This window comes from Chaetura pelagica, unplaced genomic scaffold (genome assembly GCF_000747805.2).
Source record: "Chaetura pelagica isolate M959 unplaced genomic scaffold, ChaPel_1.0 scaffold111, whole genome shotgun sequence".
Taxonomy (NCBI): Eukaryota; Metazoa; Chordata; class Aves; order Apodiformes; family Apodidae; genus Chaetura; species Chaetura pelagica.
In genome coordinates, this window is record NW_009952153.1 from 1,944,668 (window position 1) to 1,968,181 (window position 23,514).

The 23,514-nt window shown below is 35.7% G+C and overlaps 1 protein-coding gene across 1 annotated transcript in view; it reads right to left on the reverse strand.

Annotated features, from left to right (window-relative positions):
• Positions 1 to 22,047, reverse strand: part of USP34 (ubiquitin specific peptidase 34) — a 117,151-nt gene extending 95,104 nt beyond the window's left edge. Inside the window, exons 1-6 of the mRNA XM_010007152.1 lie at positions 21,960 to 22,047; positions 18,958 to 19,045; positions 14,466 to 14,886; positions 9,199 to 9,249; positions 8,879 to 9,028; positions 3,777 to 3,844 (exon numbers count right to left, since the gene is read on the reverse strand). Of these exons, the coding sequence (XP_010005454.1) occupies positions 3,777 to 3,844; positions 8,879 to 9,028; positions 9,199 to 9,249; positions 14,466 to 14,886; positions 18,958 to 19,045; positions 21,960 to 22,047 (866 nt within the window). The remainder of the gene's footprint in view (positions 1 to 3,776; positions 3,845 to 8,878; positions 9,029 to 9,198; positions 9,250 to 14,465; positions 14,887 to 18,957; positions 19,046 to 21,959) is intronic.
• Positions 22,048 to 23,514: the final 1,467 nt, after the last annotated feature.

The window sequence follows — 23,514 nt, forward strand, 5'->3', positions numbered from 1 at the left end:
ACAGGAACATTTAGTAGGTGATACCAACTGTGATGTCAAAAGAAAGGAAAATTTTAAGGTATTTTCCTTTATACTATTGAAAGTTTTTTGGTGGTTTACAGAGACACTTAGAATATCAGACATACAACCTTATCTCTTACTTCTCATAAAGCTGATCTTCACTGCTAGTCTTTTTCTTGCTGAAAGGCAGAACCATCCATGACACTTTAAATCAAAAATCCTTCCCCTGAAAAAACACCGTCCTCAAAACATCACTGTTTATAGCTACTGCTTTTCAATATGGCATTCAATATCTGAAGTCTCGTAGATGATCTCTCATCTCTGATCTTGAGGTGAAAGTCAGCTGGAACCATGTCTTTTACAAAGAGACCATCAACAACTTGCCCTCATTTATAACTGCAATAAGCTGTGACTTCTTGAGTCACTTTGTCATTAAGTCACTTCTTTTTTTCCATTATAATATTGCCATTTGATATGCAGAATTCTGTGGTATCAAGATTAATAAAAGCTGCTGTCTGAAGAGGCCAAAACTACTTTGCACCCTTATTGGAAGTTGTTATTTTTAATTAACATCCTTTACTTCTTTCCTAAACTGCTTAAAAACATAGGTCCTTCAGAGGCAAGATATGAATGCTAGTACTCCACTCCCCAGGCAGAAAATAACATTTATTAGTCTTTTTTTTAATAGCAGCAATAATGACAGGACTGTGTCCATGAACTTTGCAAATTTCAGCAGTGATCTCCTCTACAAATATACACTTTGCTATTCATTCATCCACTCTGAGCAGAAATAACCTCAGAACAGGAACCTAAAGGCTAACTTCATCTGATAGAAGATGCTGCTGAGATGCCTGTCTGGTGGTCTCTCTTTCTGCTTATGCTGCCCAGCACTGCTCAGCACTCCAGGCAGTTCTTGCAAGGACTCTACAGGAGAAGTAATTTGGACTAACAGACAATTACAGCCCCAGGGTTTCTAATTGACAAGCAGCTGAGTATGAGCCAGCAGTGTGCCCAGGTGGCCAAGAAAGCCAATGGCATCCTGGCTTGGATTAGAAATAGTGTGACCAGCAGAAGTAGAGAGGTGATTGTCCCCCTGTACTCAGCACTGGTGAGGCCACACCTGGAGTGTTGTGTCCAGTTTTGGGTACCTCAATTCAGGAGAGATATCAAGGTGCTGGAGTGAGGACAGAGGAGGGCAATGAAGCTGGTGAAGGGCCTAGAGAATAAATCTTATGAAGAATGCTTGAAGGAGCTGGGAATGTTTAGTTTGAGATAGAGGAGGCTGAGGGGAGACCTCATCAGTCTCTACAACTACCTGAAAGGACATTGTAGAAAGGTTGGTGCTGATCTCTTTTCACAGGGAATTAGCAACAGAACAAGAGGGAATGGCTTCCAGCTTTAACAGGGGAGGCTTAGACTGGACATTAGGAAAAAAATTTTCACAGAAAGAGTGGTTAGACACTGGAATAGGCTGGCCCGGGGGGGGGGGGAGTCACCACCCCTGGATGTGTTTAAGGGTCGTTTGGATGTGGTGTTGGTGGATGCGGTTTTGGGGAGAGCTTTGTAGAGTAGGGATGATAGTTGGACTTGGTGATCCCAAGGGTCTTTTCCAACCTGAATAGTTCTGTGATTCTATGGTAAGAGCTCATTCTAGACCAAAATCCTTTCCAAGTCCTTTTTGTCTTTGCATACATGCAGAAAACTATTCCAAGATTTGTTTCAGAGTTGCTCTGCTGCTGTGTGCTGGATTATGTTTGCCTTTTTTTGTTTTTTTCACTAAAGTAAAAAGCAGATGGAGATCTAGAGACCCAAGCTGCTAAGACAGGATCTGTAAGCTCCATAAACATATGGGGTGAGTTGCATACTTCAAGGAAGTTATCTTTTATTGAAGGCAACTATGTTAACTTGTGTCCCATGTAAAGCTACAGCACTGGAGACTATTTTTGTTATAGGTCCTCCAAGCTTCAATGTCCCATTCCTTAAGTGCATCTGCACAAACAAAGCTTGGAATTTCATAATGTTGAGAAATCCTAGATCTCCCATAAGGATTCAGTTATGAAAACTGGGAGAACATCCCCTTTCTTCTCTAAACTGCTAGTGCTTTCCATAGACATATGCTGTATCAGTATCACCATTCTGACTGACATCAGTGTATTGTAAATTGTATGAATAGACATCAAGGGCACTATTTATGGCAAGAAGCTGCTGACAAATAACATTTTAAATAAGATGTAAATATGCTATGGGTAGAGAAGAAGAAATTAGGAGAACAGAAGGAAGAAAAAAATCTTCTATTCATTCCAGTGACTGTAATTACACCTACAGCTATAAAACAGAAAATGCTTTAAGAATTACAGAATGACAAGCAAGTGAGGATTAATACCAAAGACTACAGGCTGTGTTATTCTGTCTCACTGAAGTTCCTTCTTATCAGCCTGTTAATCCTTCAATACTCCTTTTAATTTCCATACATTGCAGTAAGATAGGTAAGGCTCATTAACCCAATTCCCAGGTACAAAAACAACCATTAATGGAACAAGAACTTGAAGATCCTCTGCCTGTCCTTCTTAGACTCCTTCACTATTAATAATTACCTTTATAAGATTTCAGAGATAACACATCAGCATTAAAGGAGTGCATACAGCTAGACTGTAACTTAAAAGAGTGATAAGATTCAAAAAACATGAGAGACTACTTCTTTCTGCTGATATCATTTTGGTAGAGACCATGGTATACTGCATGACAGATTGACACCCAAGCCAGTATTTAAATTTCTACAGTCAAAATTCATTACAATTACAGCCAGAATATGTTAAATGTGAAACATACTTCTGAGTCTCAATGTTCTGTGCACTTTTTCCTTGCCAATGTAATAATATTTGTTAAGAGTGTGATTTTATATTGGTATAGTTAAAACAATATAAACGATATAATTAGTAAAGGCACATTTATTGCTATCAGGGAAGTAATCTATGACCAGTATAAGCAGATTTCTAACGTTAACAGTTATATGTAGTCCAAAGCCTTGGGGAAGCTGAGAGCCCATTGCAAGAGCAGTGGCCTTTTAGGATGTCTGCACCAGAGAAGTTTAGTTGTGCCACAGGAAAGTGAATTAGCTGTGACCACACCCCTCCACCTCCAGGCAGATACACATCCACAAGATAATTTAATTAGCAGCTCATTGCATTTTTCCTATTGTCCTGAGAAAGCCAATGAATTGCTTGTATAATTAAATAACTTTATAAGTACTTTAATTTTAAAGTGCTTTTCATGATAGGCAGCTTGATATAAAGACTGGATATATTTAGATACATAAAAGTGTGAGCAGACTTTTGATCACACTTCAGTTCCTGCCAGCTGGAAATACAGAACATCAAAATGAGAAGCAGTGTTAAAACTCAGTGAAACTCAGTATATGAAATCTCAATGACTACATATTGCTCCTCTACTTTCACTGTCTCATTGTAAATTTTATGTAAAGTTTGATGAAAATATTGCATTAAGTGAAACTGTATTACAGTTGAACCTGACAGGACACGTTGGAATAGGGTTGGATGTCACATTGAATATGCTGTTAACGAGATTGATCTGACTGATACTGAAATCAGATAAATGTAAGGAACTGCCCAAACTAACTCTAAACCTTACCTTCATTCTCTTTATTGAAAAGATACAGTCAGAGCAACAACTTGAACAATGAAAAATTAATCAGCTGAAATTATAAAAAGGTACTGTCAACAAGTCCCACAAGCGAAATTCTTAAATTAAAAATGTACCTGATAACGTAAGTCCTAAAGGGTATAATATGCTGCATGACAGCAGGGATGTGTAGCCATATTCTGATCTATAATGCAAAAACATAAATAGATAAACATTTCATTAATGACATTTAATAAGAATGGTAAAAAATGAAATATTGCTGGTACGTTTTCACAGGCAACCCCCACTTTAAAAAAAGGCTTTGTGGTTTTTTATTTAACTTCAGTTCTTTCAAGCTCTAAATTTTCTAATTTTCAAAGCTGTTATCTGAGAAATGTTTCTGCGACTTATAAACAGGAATTGCACATTTTCTTCTAGTCAACTGGAAAATGTAAAACTTTGTACAAATAGTATCATACTGCCCACATGTCTAATTTCTGAATTTTCTGTAGATTCTTCAGTAGGGATAATTGTTACTCAGCCTAGTGTGGTTTCTTTTTCCTTTTCCTTTTAAAGTATACATGAAAATTATTGCATTCTTCCTGTTCCTTGCAAATCTCTCCTAAATCAAGTAAAATTATTTGATTTGTGTTGATGTTTTGCTTCTTAGGGCTTACATATCCTCTAAAATAAAATTAGGTTTCATAAGCAGTGATTAAATACAGGTTTTTTTAATACCATATTTGTATTCCCATATTTACCATTCTGCCTTTACCACCTTTGCAAAACTGTATGCAGGAAGAAAATGTATGGAGAAAGAAAATGTATGGAAAAAGAAAACCCCTGAAACAGCTATTTAACACCGCGGTGAGGAAGAAGACTAGCCAAACTACTTACACAGGCAAAGTTAGAAACTCCATCTGCATTTCAAAAAGGAATGTTGAGCCTGTTAAACCTGTTACAGAAAGACAACTACCTGCCAGGTAAGATCTAGCTTAGATGAAACATTAGCAGCTGCTACTACTACTCACATAATTTTAATTATGTGCACACAAATCTTGTGAATTGCTAACACCATCAGTCACTCAAAGCTGTCATGTTAAGTCATATCTCCACGTTTGTTCTTAATAGAATGTTTAGTCTTTGAAATTGATGCAATAAATTCTGGCTAAGGACTAAATTCTCATCAGGATTTTGGAAAATTCGGTATGCAGAAAATGTAAATTCTCCTTGCCAGGAGAGAAAACATTAGGTTGTAGTAAAACTGCATCACCAGTATTTAATTTAAACATTTTTTGAATTAGCCAAATAATGTTATGAGTCAGTTCTGAAGAAAATATTTTCAGGCTTTTTACAATGCAACTAACCCTACATACTAACAATACTAACCTACTTTGCAAGACAAACCAGACAAATCTTCACATGAAAAAAAAAAAAAGACAACATTTGGAATAAGCTTCTGATCCTATTAGCAGACTCAAGACAAAAAATACTAACATCTCAAAGACAGAAATTGTAACTAGAAGATGCTTGTTGTAGAAATAACATCTTGACAAGGACTTGCAAGGATGACAAAGATACAAATGTGTCTGACATATTTGACTGTTAACACGATGTGATCTTCATATGCAAGTATGAAACACAAAAGCAAATATATTTAGTTGTGAAATAGTAGGAAATATTTTTATAATTCTGTTTGTGCAGGTTCATTATTCGTAATTTTCACTCTATTAATTCAAGTTTCTAAAGCCATTTCATTCATCTCTATACCTCAATAACATAGAACCTTCATCCTCAGAATTTAATTAATGGATAATTTCACATTATAAAAATAAAAATGTAATCTGTATCATTAATTAAAATATAATTATTCTGAATTATTTATATAAAATGACACAAAATAACATCTATAAAATGACATTAAAAATCCACAACTTTCTTATTACCTTTTTTTGCTTCCATTTGCTTTTAAGATAAAGTATTTACTCCATCTGTTCTGTTCTTAAGCTTCAGAGGTTTTTGTTGGGTTTTTTTGCTGTTTTTTATTTTTTGCTCTTTATCGTAAGTAATTAATTTCTACAAGGCAGTGTGTCTCTCAACAGTTTTTACTTCTGACGAGTTTTTAAGTTTCATACAGTAAGAATAAACCGACATGGTGGATACCATCAGCATTTTTTCAATTAATTAATCTCCACTGAGAGGGCAGTTATTCCTCCACAACATCTACAAAACTGACATGGTTCAGAGAGAAGTAATGACATGATTTTGCAGTGAGGTTTAAACCCTCCACAGAACAAGCTGTATGTCATGGAACCTGTCTGCATCCGTTAGCTTTTTAAGGAGACGGACACAACATCAGGTAGTTAAAACTGAGCAAGCACCAGGGAATATGACATTTGGGAATGAAGGAGAAACTAAGTATCTAACTAAAAAAGACATGAAAAAATATCCTAAGGAGGAACAGTCAGCCCTACCACAACACAAGTTACTAAGAAAGTATCTTGCAGAGCCATGAGCTGGAGAAAAAACAAGAGTGCCAACTAGCCAGCTCCCTGTATGAAGTAAATTTGTTGGCTTTATTGTGACAAACATAAGCTTGTCTCAGAAAGACATTTAATCAAAGGAGACTTTCTGGAGAAAAAAATGCAAAGAAACATGTTTTCAATAATTTTAATGTCCTCTATAAAAAAGAGGCAGGAGTCACCAGTAATCACAAACAAGCAGCTCAGCTCCCCATAGATTTTGCTAGTCTGTGGTAATGGTCTTCTCTTACATGCACCTGTAGACTGCACTTAATGATATTCACCTTCCTTTGTGGAAGAAACTGACCAAATGCTTTCTACATCATAATGCAGCTTCATCTACTAAAAGTTACTGGTTGTTAGCAAATAATTTCTTTGACTTCAGTTTACTACTTCCAGATTCACCTATTCCACTTCCTGAAGCCTACTATTAAGCCAAACTTTTTATAAGAAATTGATTGGTTCCCCAACACTACAATCTTTCTGAAAATATTTTTGAAGCATTTAAGGTATTAGCTAAACAACTCATCCATTTCATAGACTTTAAAAATGCATTCCAACATTGGTATTTCTAGAAGTCTTTACAATAATGGTTACTTAACTGTCATTCTCAAAAGCCAGGAGGACTGTGAACAGGTATTTAAGAGTTACTATAACTGTACACATAGTGAACTGGTTAACACTCACATTATCTATAAATCCCATGAGCTCCAGTCACTGGGATAAAACTTAAGTCAAATTAGCAGAGTTCTTACTGAGATGCCAATATTTTGTCCACAAAATATAGCTTCATGGCTGCTTCTTTTTGTTTTATTGGAGTTTGGTGTACCATTTCACAATCTGAAATGTTTACTAAATTATTTTTATTTACCTAAATTATTTGAATAAAGTACATTACACATAAAACATATACTTTCTGTAGTGAACTGAAAGATAAAAGCTAAAGATTAAAAAAACCCAAAAAACTCCAACATTTTCCTCCAACTCACAGATTTGCCAGCAAATCCAGACAGAGTTCAGAAGTTGTAGTTCTAGTGTGGAGTTCTAGAGTTGTCTAGTTCTAGAGTTCTAGTTGATTGGTAAAAAATACAACGTTGAAAGAGACTGAAGAAATAGTATTTCTATCTGTTATGATTTGGGTTGAATTTCAGTTTTATCTGGCAGGTTTAACCATCACAAATAGCTACAAGAGACAGATAAATGTATTACCCACTAGAACAAAACATAAATGCAAAGTTGCTAAGTAATTATCGGAAAGGAGAAACTTTTCAGTAAAGTATTTTGGGTCAAGGCATATCACTAAGAATAAAAAAAACCAAGCAATTTATGTGGAGAAAATAAAGACTTCCAAAAAAGGAAAAAGAAGGACAGATGCAGTTTACAAACATGCACTGGTATGGGACATCTAGGAAACGGGATCTGCAGTCAGAGTGCTTGTTGAAAAAAATGCAGGTGTGACAGGGAGCTGCCACTCACAGTTCAGAGCAGTTTTGCCCATTTTTATATTAAAAAAGAATAGTATTTGGTTCTATGACTGAAATTTACTTCTAAACTACAATAACCTGCAAGAGTATACACTTTTGGCAGATGGCTTGATGAAAACTGCAGTCTGAACTGACAACAGCTAACGATGATGAACTCTGATCAGATTATCACTTCAAAGCTCATTAGATAATACAGAAGGGCCAGAAGAGAACTATCTCCACAATTTAACATACAGAGGTCCTGACACAGTCCTCTCGGGCAGGCTTACAAGAGCAGAACAGATCATGGTCTTACTCACTTGTTCTCTGACCTACAAGGCAAGAACCATTAAACTTAGAAAATGAGAAATGAGTGACACAGAACACCAGCATTACTTTATTTCAGTCACTGGTTCCCCCTATGCAAACATATCCAAGTAATTACTTAGAACATCATCCTGGCTGGTCAGTAACAGCAACAAGGAAGGAGGGAAGAAGCATGGAGGGAAGGATCTGATTTTAAGTATTTAAAATTGTAATGAATGTCAGAATCATGTTAAACTCACTTCATACAAGGCGTAACAAACTCGTTTTCCTTTTTGTCCATAAGTAACATAAGTAACAAGACAGGTCACGACTTCACTTTTTCACATTACTCTAAGTTTTTGTATGTCCTCCTTCAGAGGCTCTTTTTTTCCTATCACAAATCTCGTTTGAATTTCCCTAAAATCAATTTGTAATTCTGCTAGTCAAAAATCACTATAATTTCAAAACGGAGAAATTACAAAGGATATGTACTCTAAAACTAAGTGAAAATAAAAGCTAGCTACCTTTGTGCTGCAAATGTGTATGATGATATAAAACCACAAGAAACTGAGAAAAAAAAGAAATCTATAGGCTTTTCCTTTGTGCCTCATAGGAAATAGATAAAAAGTTAATAGAGCCTGAAGAAGCTTAACACATTTCCATGAAACAATTACAGGGACAGAAATGACGGCTAACAAAGTTTTTCTAAGTATTTTCTGGAGCTGTTACAATCTTGCTATTAAGGTACAAACTTGTAAAACTCCTTGTGTGCTTACAGGAGATGTTTAGGGTTTGGATGATGAAGTGCTCAGTAGACAAGTATGCCTCTCATTTCTAGCAAGAAGAATCTTCATGTTTTTCTCCCTCCCTGGTTCTACAGAATTCTTCCAGACTTCACTCCTTTTACCTTTTGTGCTTAACATTAAAGAATGTAAAAACAATACTTACATTAGATACCACTGTGATAAATGCATGTGCTATAAGAAATGGCAGTGTCTCAGGGGTTCCGTATTCAAAACAATCCTTCATGAGGGAAAGGCCATTTTTTCCACAGAACAGACAAACATAACGAAGCAAGTGCAATGGTACTTCTACATCCTAGAAGTATAAATAAATAAATAAATAATTTTGAAGAATCAATACTAGATCTATTAAGACATACAGGAAATTTAAAAGCTACATTAGTATAACACCAACCTATACAAAGGCACAAATATGGCTATTTTAAGTTTCTAGGAAATGTGCACCTTTAAAAAAGGACAACTTACATTCATATCACAGAACGCCCCTAATATATTGCTTTCTTGAGCAGAAATATCCTGTTTAAAAAGAAAAACAAAACAAAAATTAACTGAAGCAATAAAAATACATTTATAGTACAAAAAACAACTAACCCTTAACACTACAGTCAACTAACAGACAAACCCAAAATCCTAGTTCAGAAGACAGATGCTCAAGGTTTGCTCCACTTCTACATTGCATAACATACTTTTCCACCTAATTATTTTACTATTAGGAATCTATGCATAAGCATACAAATACTTAGGATAGTATCTCAGCAGTGGCTCTCAATGGCCTGACACAGAGGTCATTCTTCAATCCCTTCCTCTTTCAGATCATAATTTTTTTTCAACAGGAATACTGCAAAGGGGATAGTTTGGCACACCTGCTGCACACCAGCCTGAGAACTACAGAACAACCAATCTAGGTGCTTTAGAATAAGATTTTTGCATGAAGATGAGACATATCCAAATATCTGGACTTAGATGAAATGTAGGATATTCTAAAAATCCTACATTTCATGACTTAAGGGGCTAAACTGTCAAATTATTCACTCCCATCAGAATATTAAAATTGTGTAACTTCAACTACTACAGGCACATGGTTTGATTCTAGGGCTTCCTAGAAGGAATTGTATCCTAGGGAAGGAATTGTTTCACCCTATCAATCTGTCAGCTATTTGCTACAAAAAGAAATCTGTATTCACTAAACTGAAAAGGGGTTGGAAAAATAGCTTTTCTTTTTAATGCTGAAAACATGCACTTATTGGGCAGTATAAAGCAGAAATTTTCTGTATTGGGGTTGTTACACATTTTGTGTATATTGCATATGGCTAGGGGCAAATGGGCACTGAAGGGATCATAAAACCTGACTGTAAAACCACATCAACACCATCAATGTTTGCAGGTAGTTACAGCACACATTCTTCTTCCCATCCCTTCATGGCCAACACTCAGTTCTCATATTCACAAATCAAAGGTAAGTTTAACATAAAGTTAAGTTTTTAAATTAAGATTCCTGAATATATTTGAAATATCTGTGTAGGAGTAAGCTTCTCAAAACTACCAGAGGATGCTGGAGGCAAGCAATTTTGGATGGATTAAGTGTGATACAAACATTTTGAATTATTCAATATGCTTGTATTATATCTAAACGTTTATTTTTTCTTCTGCTGAACTCTTAAGTCACGCCCAAAACTCGTGATACTCTAACAGTTATTTTTAAAACAGCTTTGAAGCCTGTAGGTGGTATGTTTTCAAGCAGCAAGAAAAGGTGTTGAATGCTCTGCTCATGAAAACTACAGAAACAGCATGAGAAATTGTTTTTCTTAAAGAGAGACTTCTGGTCTAGCAAACCACAATTCTTAGAATACAGGCATCAAAAACTCACAGAGGTCTGCAATACAAGCTCTGCAAAGCTTATTAAAGGTGTTGTAGTCAAGACACTGAGTCTGGAAATGTGAATTCTGTTATTGAAAATGTGAAATTTCTTAAGATCAAGTTTATACAGAAATAAGGTAATTCCTCATGGGAACGTAATACATAATTAAAAACCGCATCATGTCTGATAAAGTGTACTAGATGAGGTCTAACACAGACACAATCTAGGAGGGTAGTTCACTAGGAGTATCTTCCAAGAAAAAAATTAGTTGAAAAAGAGAACTACAGATAGCAAGATTCCAAAGAATCAGGGATTACAGACACCTAAACAACTGATTTATTTTTTTTTTTCTTCTCTCATTGCATCATCTGTCAAGAACTGATATATGGTTGGGTAATTCCCTTCAGATTCATTGTTCATTTAGACAGTACAAAGTTCAGGAGTGCACTTGACATGGTTGCTTCTTTCTCTAGAGGATTTTAAGTCTCCTAGATTTTTCCCCCCCTCTGAAGTGTCCATTCTAGGTATTACACTTGCTGCACGATCTCTTTGAAGGTATCCCACATGTGAAAAAAAAATAATTCCAAAGTGTGAACATTTCTAAAAAAAACAAAACAAAAAACAAATCCAAACCATTTCATAAAAATATTTTGAATTAATTTTGTTTAGGATGAAAAATAGACACAAAGGCACTCTCTGGGCACCAAAAAGGTTTCAATCAAAGCCAACACTGTGTTTCCAGATGTTATATTTCCAGATTATTTTTTTTCCCAATATTTATGTCCAGAAGTGTGTTGACCTCTGACTGCAATTAATCATGCTATTATTAGAAATCCAAACTTAGCAGTAAGACATTTTTCATCAGGCTTCTCATTTGTTTAAGAGAAGTTGAGAGAAATATTCTGCCCATACAGACTCATCCATTCTATACAGCTCAAGAATATATACTTGTCAATATGCATGATTTACTCGCACATGATGTTACTTTACTGTCCTAGTATATAGCATATTTCTGTGACATGTCTGCCCTCTGCAAGGCCACTTGTTCGAGGCAGCTTCTGCTGGCAAGAGTACACTTTTGGTTACCAATCAGGCTTCCTTGGTCTTCACTTTCTCATTTCAGAAATGTTGTAAGGAACAGAAATAATTCTTAGCCCATGTCATCTACTGAGAGAATCTGCAGAACTCATATACAGGCTGATACTCTCTTGATTACCAACAAATCTTGCTCTACTGTCAATTTTCATCCAACTTAGTGAACCCCTAAACTAGAGAAAACCTCCTACTTCCATATTAACTATTTTCTTCTCCACTAGATGGTCAAGTGTAAAATGGCTTTGGCCAAGCACCTGGTAAGAGGATTAGAGTTCAAGACTTGTGTTCAGTCTGCTGTCATCAAGAACAAAGATCTCAGAGGCATGTGCAGAGCAAAGACTACCAGTAATATTGACTGCTTATCTTTACCAGAAAATACTGGGTGAAAGCCTGACACTGGAAATTTTTTAATGACTGCCTAATTGGTCATATCTAGGCAAAGAAAAATCTTATTGGACATGATGACTCAATGTATGTGTAAATTCATTTCATGGATCTGGAAAAAGGAATTCCTGAAGTCAGTGAGAGTGGAGACTGGAGTCTGTTTTGCATCAGAAAATTTCCCTTTCTCAAGGACAAAATAAATGCTTGGAGGGTGAGGGAGAACTACACCAGCTTCTCCCAACAAATTGTTGGCATATTCGGTCTGTTCAAGAATCTGTTTAGCTTACAAGTATAGACAACACATTTAAACAGGGAATTTTATTTTATGATCCCCCTGAGGACCAAGATCACGCCTGACTGCAAACAAAAGTGCTCCCGTTACTGAGACTAATAACTTGTCTCAATTCAACTAAGAGGTGCTCTAGACTGAAATCCAAAATTACATCCTAAACCTCAGTTAATAAGGTGGCAGAAGAGGCCCCAGAAAGTTTTGACATAAAAATAGCTAACACTGCATTAGAATAACAAGACCCTAGAGCTTCCTACACAGAGGAAAATCTCAGTTTGTGAGAAGAATATTGCTGATGCTGGGACCTTTTAAATGCAAACAAAAAAATCTCCCCCAAAAAAAGAACAAGGTACACAAGAAATATGGCAGCCTAGCATACCTCTGTAATCCATACCTGGAAACACAAAAAGTCTTGCAGAAAAGTACATTTTTTTCCCTCACTTGTCTGTAACTCAGTAAAGTGGTTTTCATATTCAGCTTTAAGTTATGGTTTTAGGATAATTAATGTATTCAACAATTCAAATTATCAACAAACGACGTGTTTGTTAGTATGTCTAGTATGACCCAGTCACAGTACAGCAATCTACAGCATATTTGTGTCCAAATCATTTATGACTGCAAATCAAGTGAAAAAGAAATCCCCACAAGCACTTTGAGATTTTTCTTTTTAGCATTTGAAAGTGAAATTGAAAGAGGAAAAAAAAAAAATACATTAAATTGTCAGTTAAAAGAAGCAAGTGGGCTTATACATACAAAAGCTGTTCCAGAATTGTTCATTATATATTCCTGTGAAGCTAATTTCAGCAGGCATTCCACAGGACTACAAAAGATAAATCACTTAAGTAGTCATTGATTTATTTTTTTTAATTGACAAGATAGATCTACACTCTTCAGTTCCTACTTGCACAGGCTGAACTACAGATTTATTTATGTGTGGTGAAAGTTTAAAGGGCAGACCAAAATGAATTATGGGAAACCTGAAATCCACAAACCCTAACTTTCCCTCATTTTTCTACATAAATATATTTGTGAGACAAATTCTGTTAACTTATGTCCATACCTTTAGGAATAAGGCAGGGAACCAAAATCCAGGCCACCCAAAAAAACAGCTATGTTATGGTGTTAATTAGATGTATTGTCAGATATGGCAGGACTGATTCAACAGGAACTGATTATATCTTGTGATCAACCTAGCACACACAATCAAAAATTGTATATGACTTGGTATCTTCTTATTCTGGACTTAAGTGTAAAAAGCAAACAACTACTTAGAGCACCAACAGAACTCCCAAAACTCTCTAAATTAAAAAAAAAAAAAAAAAGACTGGGTTAACTGTACTTTAGTTTTCCTTTTTTACTTCCTTAGAAGTTTGCTGGATAGAAGCTTTCTTCATATAGCTAAATATACATTTTATTTCCATTCAAAAATTGAAAAATAACTGTTTGTTATCAGACTACCCCAAGTCTGATCAAAACCCATCCTTTTCAAGACCCATATTGTGTCAACTAGGAAATGCTAGCAGCATCACATTTATTTCAGAAAATGTGAATTAAACCGCTGCAGGACTTCTGAATATTATGTTTGGCATTTTTTTCAGAAGATGGAAAACATGAATGGCAGCAATAACAAGTATCATAGAGAAAAATCAGCACCCTAGAACAAAGATACTTGTGTACAGCCCAGTTACTCCAGTTGATTAAACAGTTTTTTTAAAAAGTTGGTTTGGTCTTCTGCAAAGTTTAATTTATGAAGCTTTGCCTCTAGAACCACAGATTGCAATGAAGAGACATTAGTAAACTATTAATGGGTTACCTTCTGGAAGAAAAGCTTCGCTATAGTCCCCTTTTTGCCTTCCTGTTATTTAAACAGTACAATAATTCAGTGTACAGTTCCATCCAACACTTATCAATATATTACCTATAACAATTAAGCATACTTTAAAGAAAGTGTCATTTAAAAGTTTCTCTGAAAAGTTCTACTAAAGTCAACAGGAGAGCTGAATTTGCCCATCCTATGTGAAAGCAACTATCACCAAACACACACAGTCTACCCATTAATGAGAACAAATAACCTTTCACAAAAGAATTATATACATAAAGATATACCTCTATTGTGGGATGAGTATTATGCTTATAAGCAGTGTACAGAGGAAACTGAATCTGAAAGATTTTTGCCACACACAGCAACAACTTCTCCTTCTCATCAGTGCTCCATAAGCTAAAAGCATCAGTGTTCTTTGCAGACTCCTCCTCAGTCAGGATACAAGTTCTTGCAGAATCTAATTTTTTCTCTATAGATTTTTGCCGTTCTCCATTTTCTTCTTCATGACACTCTCTTTCTACATTCAGTGGTTCATCAGCATGATTACTCTGATCTTGCCATGTTGATTCTATATTAATAGTGCAATGTTTACAGAGCTGGTCCCGCAGAGCTTGAACTTGGGCAATCACTAAGTTAATAAGCGCACAAACTACTTGGTTAAAGATCTCCAAATGTTTATACTCCTTGAAACAGCACAGACATTGTCTGTAAGAAAACAGAAAAAAAACAACATAAAAATTCCTGAAGTAGCTAAAATGAGAACAGGTAACAGACCAAAAGGACTCTTCATTTTAAAACATTTTTAACAACAAAATATTTTACAGATCCGTAAGTGAGGAAATTCAAATGAAACAGAGTCTACCCAGCAGCCAGTGGGAGTCACAGAGCCTTTCTTAAACCCTGTTAACATCCCATTCCTTCACAAAAACTGTGAAGTCCCTGTTATCATTTAACAACTGCCACTGTAAAACATACAAAAATCTTAGTGGCAAGGTCCCTGTACTACTAAAGCAGCAATGTTTTTCAGTATGTTCCTGAATCCACTTTCTCATCTGTTTTTTTTCTATTGATATTTACTGCAATAAACCACCTGACGTGCTTGTCAGCCTTGTAAGAACTAATTTTTTTTTACTTTTAAATCAAAAGGTCTGCAAAATAATTGTATTTTTGAGTATTTAAGATCACTTCCCTTATTTGCACTTGGATAGAAAGCTCATGCACACTGGTAACCTTCACCCATATGAGGAAAAAGCAGGATCAAATTTTTTTCACTATGTAAACTCAGAGATTATTCCTCTGAGTATCTACTGATACACTGTAAGCTGAAAATAACAAGGTAGAAAACTATACATTATCCCTTTAACAATATAATAAGAAAAATAAAGCAAATAATAATGTTAGAAAACTGCAACATAGCTCTCGTTGTGGACAAGAATAACTATATATGCCAAAAAGATTCTAGGTGCATAAATCGCCCATGATAAATACCCTACAATTTTTTGTCTGGGAACATTTGCTTCTTCCATACAAACAAGAAAACTCCTCATTCTGTAGGAAAGTTGGAGGAGATTCCCCTAAAAGGATATACAACCTGGAGAACGTAAAGAAGAAAGAAAGCAATCAAGCAAGGATGCTTCACTGAAGACTAGAAGTAAAGGCTACATGCATGTAGCAAAATCTTGGAGTTGGACTTAGTTCTGTCTCGCTCAGACTCTACTGAACAATGTAACTGCTATATAAACTGGTAGCTATCTGGTAGTAGAGACCTTTATACTGTTATAGGAAGAACAATGGACTCCAGTCCATGATTAGAGTTCTCAGATCCTAAAATAATTTAAAAAATTACACATACTATTTTTGAACAAAATTAGCAGGTGAAAGATAGGGCAAGAATTCATCACTGAGAGGTTATTAAAAATAATTCTCATGCAAAGCACAGCATTTAATCTAGAAACTGGGCTTTAATATAGTATAATTTGTAAGAAAAAAAAAAAAAGACGAAGAACTCAGAACTATGACAGGTAGAGGGTGCTGCCTCTCTTGAAGGAATACAAACATGCCCTTGAGCTACAGCTCTTAAAGCATGTGTGTTCTTTTAGACATGAAGACAATATTCAGCATTCCCTAATTCCAGCACAGATGCAGTGACGGAAGCATCTAAAATGTTTTGTCCCATCTGTCCAGAAAGAAAAATTCTTTTAATATTGTGTAAGTGGAATGTCTTCACCAATTTCAAAAACTGATTTTGTGAATTACTTGTAAATATATTTTTACATTAACAAATGATAACAACTAATTGCAGGCAAAACCAAGTGTAATCCTCAAGCATTTATCCTTGGAGAAAATTATGTGCAATAAGTCTATCACTTATGCCTACAAATTACTACTCCACTTGGCTGCAACAAATTATTCCCAATAATAATGTAAAAGTCTGGTGAATACTTCTTGTGTATCTGTATTTGAATGCCAACCAATAATGGAAAATTCTTTACTGGGCAAAGGCACTTTTTTTTTTTTAAGATAGATGTGCAAACCCTTTAAATCTTCATGTATCCAAATGTGTTTACAGGAAGAACTCTACCAAAAGTTAAAGATCTATGAAAAAAAGAACATGCTACAAATGTGACTTTTTGAACATAATTTCAGAAGAAAACTGAAATGGAAACATGTATATGTAATAAAAAGGTATCCTTCAAGCTCAGTGGCCAATTGATATTCTGAAGGAAAGCAGATATTTAAATTCCAGGTAACAGAATAAAAAGTAGTTCTTAAGGAAGGCCTCAAACACAAAACAAGCAGAAGTCTAAAAAGCCCATTTGGCAGAGTAGAAAGAGGACAAGAAATTAAAGTGTAAAGTAAAACTCCTTTCTGTGGCCTCTTTGCTAGGCTCTGTTTTTAATACGTTCAGGGTCTGTTTTCCATACTGTCCTGGTTTGAGCCAGGATTAAGCCAATTTTCTTTTTACTGATTTTTTTTTTCCTTCAGTGAACTCTCTTTTCAGCAGCATAGTTGCTGAAAGTAGCACAATAAGTTTTCCAGCTAGCGGACTGATAACACCAAAATGTTTACAGATACTGCTGAGAGACCAAGGCCACTTTGCTCTGTTTGTCATGTGTTACTCCAGACACTTCTGAAGCAGAAGACTCATATCTGTAAACCTCCTATAGGGAAGAGTGGACCAGACAGATTACAAAACTGACCAACCAAAGAATTCCATCCATATATTTATGTAAGACTCAGTAAAAGGTCAGGTATCACAGAAATCAAGCCCTTCTTCTTCCCTTCATCTTCCATTCATGGCTGGTGGCCATGGCTGGCTCCGTCTATCCATCATCGTTGATCCCTAGGCCTGTGCATTCCTGACCCCCATAACTCTGTCCTCAGCTCCTGTCTGCTCTGTCACTATCTCCAGCAGTGGTCCAGAACATTTCAGAACTGCTTGCAGCTAAGGAAGAGTGCTGTCGTAGTTGCTGGGGGTGGAGGGAAGTAACAGGGCTGTTGCACATTCCTGCACATACTTTTATATATTTGTACATATTTCTTTTATCATTAGTATTTCATTAAAGCCCTCTAGTTTAGTTTTCAATCAAAAAAGTCTTTCTCTTTATTCTCTTTCTCCTTTCACTACTTGGGTGGGAGGGGGAGGGGATCGAGAGCATTATTACTTAATTGCCGATCCTGAGTCAAACCATGATACATACTCTCTTACAGTATGAGTATATACATATATATATGGAAGGTTAAAAGACACCAGAAGAAAATAATGAGTTAAATGTTATGCAGTCTTTTCTTTCTCTTCAGGTTGAATTTGTCGTGCTACATCTGTTGAACAGAACAAAACTCCGAACAGATGATGATGTGGAAAATGACTAGGTTGCAATTGTTCTCAGATAAATCTGGGATCTAGGACTTGACAAGAAATGACAGGATTCTGGTTTCTGTTGCTCCTGTTTATTTTTATTTAAAACTCCTTCTCTGTATCTAATAGCATACTGTAGAAGATAATTAATTTGCTTTAAGTGCTTTCTTTGGGAAGAATGAGGAAGAAGAAGATTCTGCTTTGGCAGAGTCTTCTAAAATACCAGAATAATGTTTTCCAATTTATATCTATGCTTTTCCCAATATTTCTTAGGATACAGTTTGGTCTTGTGACCACTGCTGAACATTGAATCCCAAACATCCTTACTGTAGATTCTTTCTAAAAACTAATATCCACACAGTGCCTTCTGCTGAAAAAAAGTAAGTAGCTGAACTACTTCCAAAAAACTGACCACCAACAGAAGCCATTAAAATAATAGATTAAAAGGAATAACATAGTTTATTTAGGACAACAATGCGCAACATTGCTTTATCAGTTTAGTAGCTATGGGCTGCAATTGTTCATCATCTTGATTCAAAGTATTAGGACACTGAGACAAATTTAATGTGACAGTCCCATTCAGAGTGATGTTTTCTGAAATCCTTCTTATCTAATCCTGCTCCCTTAGAAAATTTCATGTTAAAGCAGTAACTGACATTGTCATTGCAATATAACTATTTATTGCTACACAACTGTTACAGCATCCAAAGTGTCAATCGGATCTGAAATATGCTTTGCCCCAAATGAACTGGGTAACATGTTTAATTTTATTTGATTAGTAATAGGTCCTTCACAAGCATTACTTAGATACACATTAATAACTTGCCCATTCAAATTCACTCTACTGTATTTTTTAAGAAGGGAAACCTACTGCTGAGATAGAGTATCATCAACACTCACACTCATTCCAAAGTTACCTTTGTGTCCAGGAATTGATGTAAGCAAATATCTTGAGGGCATGTTCCTTTCTGAGCTGCAACCCATCAGCACCTTCAATGTCTGATACTAAAGAAAACAAAACCACAAGCATCAGTATCAGACAAACCCTGTTTAATTGCTCTATTTCTATCAGAAATTATCTTTGACAACATGAAAAAAATAAATTGTAAATACATTTTCATATTGGAAACAGAAGTCCTCATCCAAATCTACGTATTTCTTGCTTCAATAAACAGAGGTAAGGTGCAACTAACTTGAAAACAGAAACCATGCAGTATTCTTGAATACTGCTGTGAAAAAATCAGTGATTGACAACAGCCTCTTCTAAAGCTCCTTCTTAGGAAATAGTCATCCTAAGCTTCACTGGGAACTGATGTGCATTTTCAGATATCGAACTTCTTCAACAATTTCACCCATTAACTAGTTTGAGGTTTGGGAGGGGTATTATTTTCAGATTTTAAAAGTCTGCATTTTGAGAAGACCCTGAGTCCTTAATTCCCTTTTCACAATCAGATTAAAATTGGGTAAAAAACAAACAAACAAAAAAACACACAAGAAGCCTCCCACCAGAACAAAACTCATGATAAGAACAACATGCAATGAATGTTTAAAGTTACTTCAGACTAGCTAAGTTGTTGATTACTACTTTCAAATAAGTTCATGGTGATGTTTAATCATAATGACTCACTAACTGGCAAAATGATAAACATTTACCACCTTTATTACAGCCGGAAACCAGAACAGTTAAGTACTAAATTCAAAAACCAAATATTTCCACAAGGTATTATCAAATGTCTCACTTCCATCTAAAGAAATGCTAATACACTCCAATAAGCTAAAAATCAGTCCACATCTTCACTTTTGCATCAATCAATTACATAGTAGAGCACTGGACTCTGCCACAAACCTTTCTCCAACTACCAAAGCACAATTCTCATTTCCTTGTGCTAAATTCCATACACTTTTACAATTATCTCATTGCTATAAAAATTGAGAACGTCAGCATTCCTTTTAAGTTCACCATTTAATTTATAACAAAAATAAGTACTCATTTCAACATTTCACATGAAAGTTCAAGTATTACATGCTTGCTTACAAAACCATTTCACAAGCAAGCTTTGTGGGCAAGGTTCTCTAACAGAGGCAAGCTCTTTAGAATCCCCACTTCAACCTCTTTTCCAGTCTCAGCCTTCCAAGGTCTTATGGTATCTATCAATACAGGTTCCCCAAAACTAAAGCTACTGTTTCTGATTTGGCACACATCAGAAAGTAGAGAACATCCCCACTTCAGAGAATAATCGCATAAAACAAAGACTTCTTTGGAATAAGGAGATTATATAAGCAAATGCATATGTATTTTCATATACATGCACACATACAAATATAAAAATACATAAAAAATAAGTCTCTCGATAGGATACCATTAAACTTTGAAAATAATTTTTCAGTCTCACCCCTAGAAGCCTTTAAAGATCCCTACATAACACTGGACAAAGTACAAAACTGACAAGCAAGACTAGAAGACTTGAGACTTCTTTTTATTTTAAACACCACAAATTACGACACTTGACTCTCTTAAGGCCAAAGCACAGCACTAAAGAAACCAACAACTCAGTCAAACAATTTAGGTCACCCTGACCACAAAAGACAGATTCTTAACTACAGACAGCATTAAAAAAAATACTTGCCCAGCATAAAAGAATCATAAAGCCTTCTTTTTCTGAGTTTTGTGGACATTGTTTCATTAATTCCTTCAACTGATCTTATTTACTAATCATTGCTAAATAATATACTGTCTAGATGCACAATTTCTCTTTTGCTTTGTGTACCTAGAAAAAACACTGTTCCTGAAAATACTCAGGAGGTGCAAAACGGGTGCAACCACACTGCAGTATTCCACTGAATTTAAGGTGATCCAAGTCTGTGCCACTACCAAAAGGGGCAGTGACACACCTCACAGTACTTCTACTGCACTTTAATTGAAGCTTTTTTTCGTTACTGAGCAGAAAAAATGTTTTTCAGCTTAGCTAATTAATGTCCTCACACCCAACATTTAACTCTTGGCTTAGTCTGAATAGCAATTTTGTGGATACTCCTGATTTACAGCACCTCTCTTGAGGGACACATGCAGCTTGAAATACAGAAATAATTGGTTATGAAGCTTTTCTAATTTTTTTCATTTTTTTTAATTGAAAAAGTACAAATACAAAAAGTAACAGGAACGGCACTAATTATAATTCCTGTGCATTTGTTGATTTTAGTCAGTTCTGTAACGACTCCCTTGCTGCATATGATTTTATTTCCAATACATGTATTGTCTTTCCTTTCAAACTACTTTTCTTCTACCTTGGATGGGCCAGTAGTTAAAACAGACTCATCCACTCATAAATAAAGCAGGTCCTTTTATTCTCTCCCATACTCAAGCATCTGGCATGCCTTAGATCTCCCTTCATCACTTGTCTCCCCACTCTCTCACACTTGCAGTGTTTCAAAGCCAGCAGTAAGAATTATGTCAAACTTTTTCAAAAAACTTTACTGTGACAAGCCCCCTTCTTGCAAATTGATTTGGTGGATAATACTTTCCCCTAGTTTCACACCTAAGGCAGTGATTCCCACAGGATGTGCTAAGGCATACTTGTGTGCTCTGAGAACATCCGAAGGATGTCAAAGTGGCAGTTTGTGTTCTCTCATCAATAAGAATTGATAATATGTGCTCCAGAGCTTTACAGCCAGTCATTCCATGATTTATTAGTGTGTCTCAGCAGTAGCACTCCAATCTGAGGCTCAGCTACTTCATCCCGTCTCCAGTGGCTGTTTCTTTCTCTAGGCACTTACAAGCTAGGAATGTTAGAGATGCCTTCCCTAATTTACTACTGAACTTTCTGGGCTTAACCCTTTTCTCCTTCCTTAAATTTGCTCCAGAAAGTATTTCTTCTCAGTTAAAGCCTCCTAGGCCCTCTCATCCTCCAGTCCTTCCTACTTTCCACACAAACACCTTTGCCCCGTGCTAGATCCGATTTCAAGATCAACATAACCCAGTTCAAGTCCTCACTACTAACACCATCCATAGCTATGGATTTCAACTACTCCAACAATCATGACCTTCCTGCAGCAACCCAGAGAACCAATCTGAAAACCACGCAAATCCAACTTACCCATCTAACCAAAACCCACCCACTTCTTTGTTGGCTTCATAAGCCCATGAAAACTCAGGGGGGCAGATGTGTAAGCAGTGGAAGCTGGGAAGGAAAGCACAATGAGCGTGAGGCTGAGAGAAGTAAACACCTTTGCAGTGACTGCAAAGCTAAATTACTCCACCTCATCTGGAGTAACTTCACCCTAATACAGCTTCTTTGCCTACAGAAGAGCAGAAGATGCAGTTACTATTATTATAGAAAAAACAGAACATTGAAGGCCTTAAACAGATCCATCCAAGACAGACTGATACGTAACTAAATTCCAGGTAAATATGTTCTACAAATATGATGTAGGAAATACAGTCTTTTTTAATACTTCCCATGCTCCACTTTACTGAATCTTTACAACAAGATTATTTAGAGAGCTTTTTGTCACAGAAACACCATGTAAGAGTGAGCTGAGGTGCTTAAATGACCCAAAATAATAATTATCAATTGCCTGACCTTTTGAAAAATCTTTTACTGTATAAGTTTTCATACGTTCTTTAAAAAAATAAAATATCAGACATATTTAACATGCAATTTATTCAAGTAGCTGATGAGAAGCCAAAACACAATGGTTAAAGTAATAATTTCAACCATTTCAGGAAAAAAAAAAAATTCCTTGCTATTTCTCATCTCCCATTTTACTTGACTAGCTTTAAATGAAAATTTGTGGAAGATTAGGTAAATCACCCAAAAGGCTGACTTGCTAAAAGTGTATTACAGTACCAGAAACAACACAATCTCCCAAGCTAAGAAAAAAACCTATTAATAACGCCACTAAACCAAGAAAATTACAGAAGATGAGAAAAACAGAAATTAACTTCAAAGAAAGGGACAGTATCATTTCAACTGTGAGCAAACAAAGCTCAGATCATAAGTGCACTTTTAGCAAGAACTTCAGAGCTAAAGGAACAGACTGTAATTAGACCTCAAGGACAACTATCATGCTAGACTTGCAAGGAATATCTTATATCCAAAGGTCACTTATCCAACTAAGTACAAAATCAAGTGGCAAGTAAAAATAATGAATATGCTTATGCAAAAATAATAAAATATACTTATGTACTTCCAAAACCACAAAATAGTAAAAAGTAAACAACAGAAAACTCTTTAATATCTAACTGTAATTTCTACACATTCAAAATTGTAATGAGGTACAGTTGCATACAAATTCTGCTCATTCTCTCCCTTTCACCCCCCAAGCCTCATCTGGTATCACCTTCTCACAGGGAAGAGTAGATCAGTTTAAAAATGGACATTATTCTCAGAAATTGTTCCCTGATACAGACTAAACAGAGGAAATAAGAGCCACACACTAAACAAAATTGTATGAGAGACAATAATATTAATATT